The 1,290-nt window shown below is 36.9% G+C and overlaps 1 protein-coding gene across 1 annotated transcript; it reads right to left on the bottom strand.

Moving 5' to 3' along the window:
- Positions 1–221: 221 nt before the first annotated feature.
- LOC108680331 (dnaJ homolog shv-like) lies at positions 222–974 on the bottom strand (the record flags this gene model as incomplete). The annotated part of the gene is made up of 2 exons (XM_047881123.1): positions 222–463; positions 763–974. Coding segments are annotated over 2 exons (454 nt in total), but the record flags the coding sequence as incomplete, so codon positions are not given.
- Positions 975–1,290: the final 316 nt, after the last annotated feature.

Genomic DNA, 1,290 nt, shown 5'->3' with positions numbered 1-1,290 from the left:
GTTAACAGAATCAAAATCAAACACAGCTTTAATTAAATCTAGATTAAGTAAGTAAGTAAGTAGTAGTATGGTTTACTAGCACTTCAGCTATCAAGCTAAAACCTAGATTAAACACATAATAATCACATATTCAGTTAAAGTTCTCGATATAAATTAATAATTAATAAATTTGGATACAAAAATATGCAAAAATTTATATCACAAGATCACTCGTGCAACACCATGGGCCTCAGTTTCTCTATTGCCATGAGAATTGGCAAGTAAACTCACCTCAACAAAGTTTCCCACATAAAGCTCTTCCAGAGTGGCTTCAAGATTCATGACAACATCTCCTCCTTTAGCTACTTCCCTCTCGGTTCTACCACCAGAATGGAAGCCAAATCCAAAATCTCCAAAGAAGCTCGAGAATGGATCCATGCCAAAACCACCACTCTCGTCTTTTGTCACACATTCTTCACCACACCTGGCAACATGAAGGCACAGCATGTATTTGTCATAGCATTTAATAATGAAGACTGGTATAATTCGACCGGTATAAGGAAGATGTCTGGTTTTATCAGACATCTGGTTTATGGGTTATAGCATCTAATAAGTGACGCTGCTTCAACAGGCAAATTTGTTCAGTATTGCAAACTTTTCCTCAACGTATCTAGAAAAACAAAGTGTACAATAAGATTACTAAATAATCAAATCACCATGTTGATGATAATTGAATTAAGGTCTACACATTTAACATTAAATAAGGTGTGCAATAAATCTTACCTATCATATTTCTTTCTTTTCTCTTCATCACTGAGGACCTCGTATGCAGCACCAAGATCTTTAAACTTTGCATCAGCTGACGGGTCATCTCTGTTCTTGTCCGGGTGCAGTTCTTTGGCATTTTTCCTGTAAGCTTTCTTGATCTCATGAAGAGAGGCACTTTTTGACACCCCAAGGATTTTGTAAAAGTCCCTCCTGAAATAAAAAGAAAATAGTTTTGATCATGCTAGTCCTGGGCATGGAGAAAATATTCAAAATTCTGCTTGGATTGCAAGAGCAAGAACATTAACCCACTAATGCCGAGCGGTTCAATTTGGAACCAGCGGAAAAAAATTGATTCATAATAAAATTGTATGGTCAAATCAGTATACTAGTGGATGCGTAGGTTTGATACACATCTTTTACATGTTCTGGCAATGTTTGGTTATGCTGTGCCGATCTCTCCCTGCTCAGTCAACATTCAAAGATTGTAAGTAACTGGTGTCAGGCAGGAGGGCTTGACATCATTGCAGAAAATAGTAAGTAGTT

Source organism: Hyalella azteca, unplaced genomic scaffold (assembly GCF_000764305.2).
Source record: "Hyalella azteca isolate HAZT.00-mixed unplaced genomic scaffold, Hazt_2.0.2 contig7113, whole genome shotgun sequence".
NCBI classification, from domain to species: Eukaryota; Metazoa; Arthropoda; class Malacostraca; order Amphipoda; family Hyalellidae; genus Hyalella; species Hyalella azteca.
The sequence above is the reverse complement of the archived record's forward strand: the minus strand, read 5'-3'. Positions and strand labels throughout refer to the sequence as shown.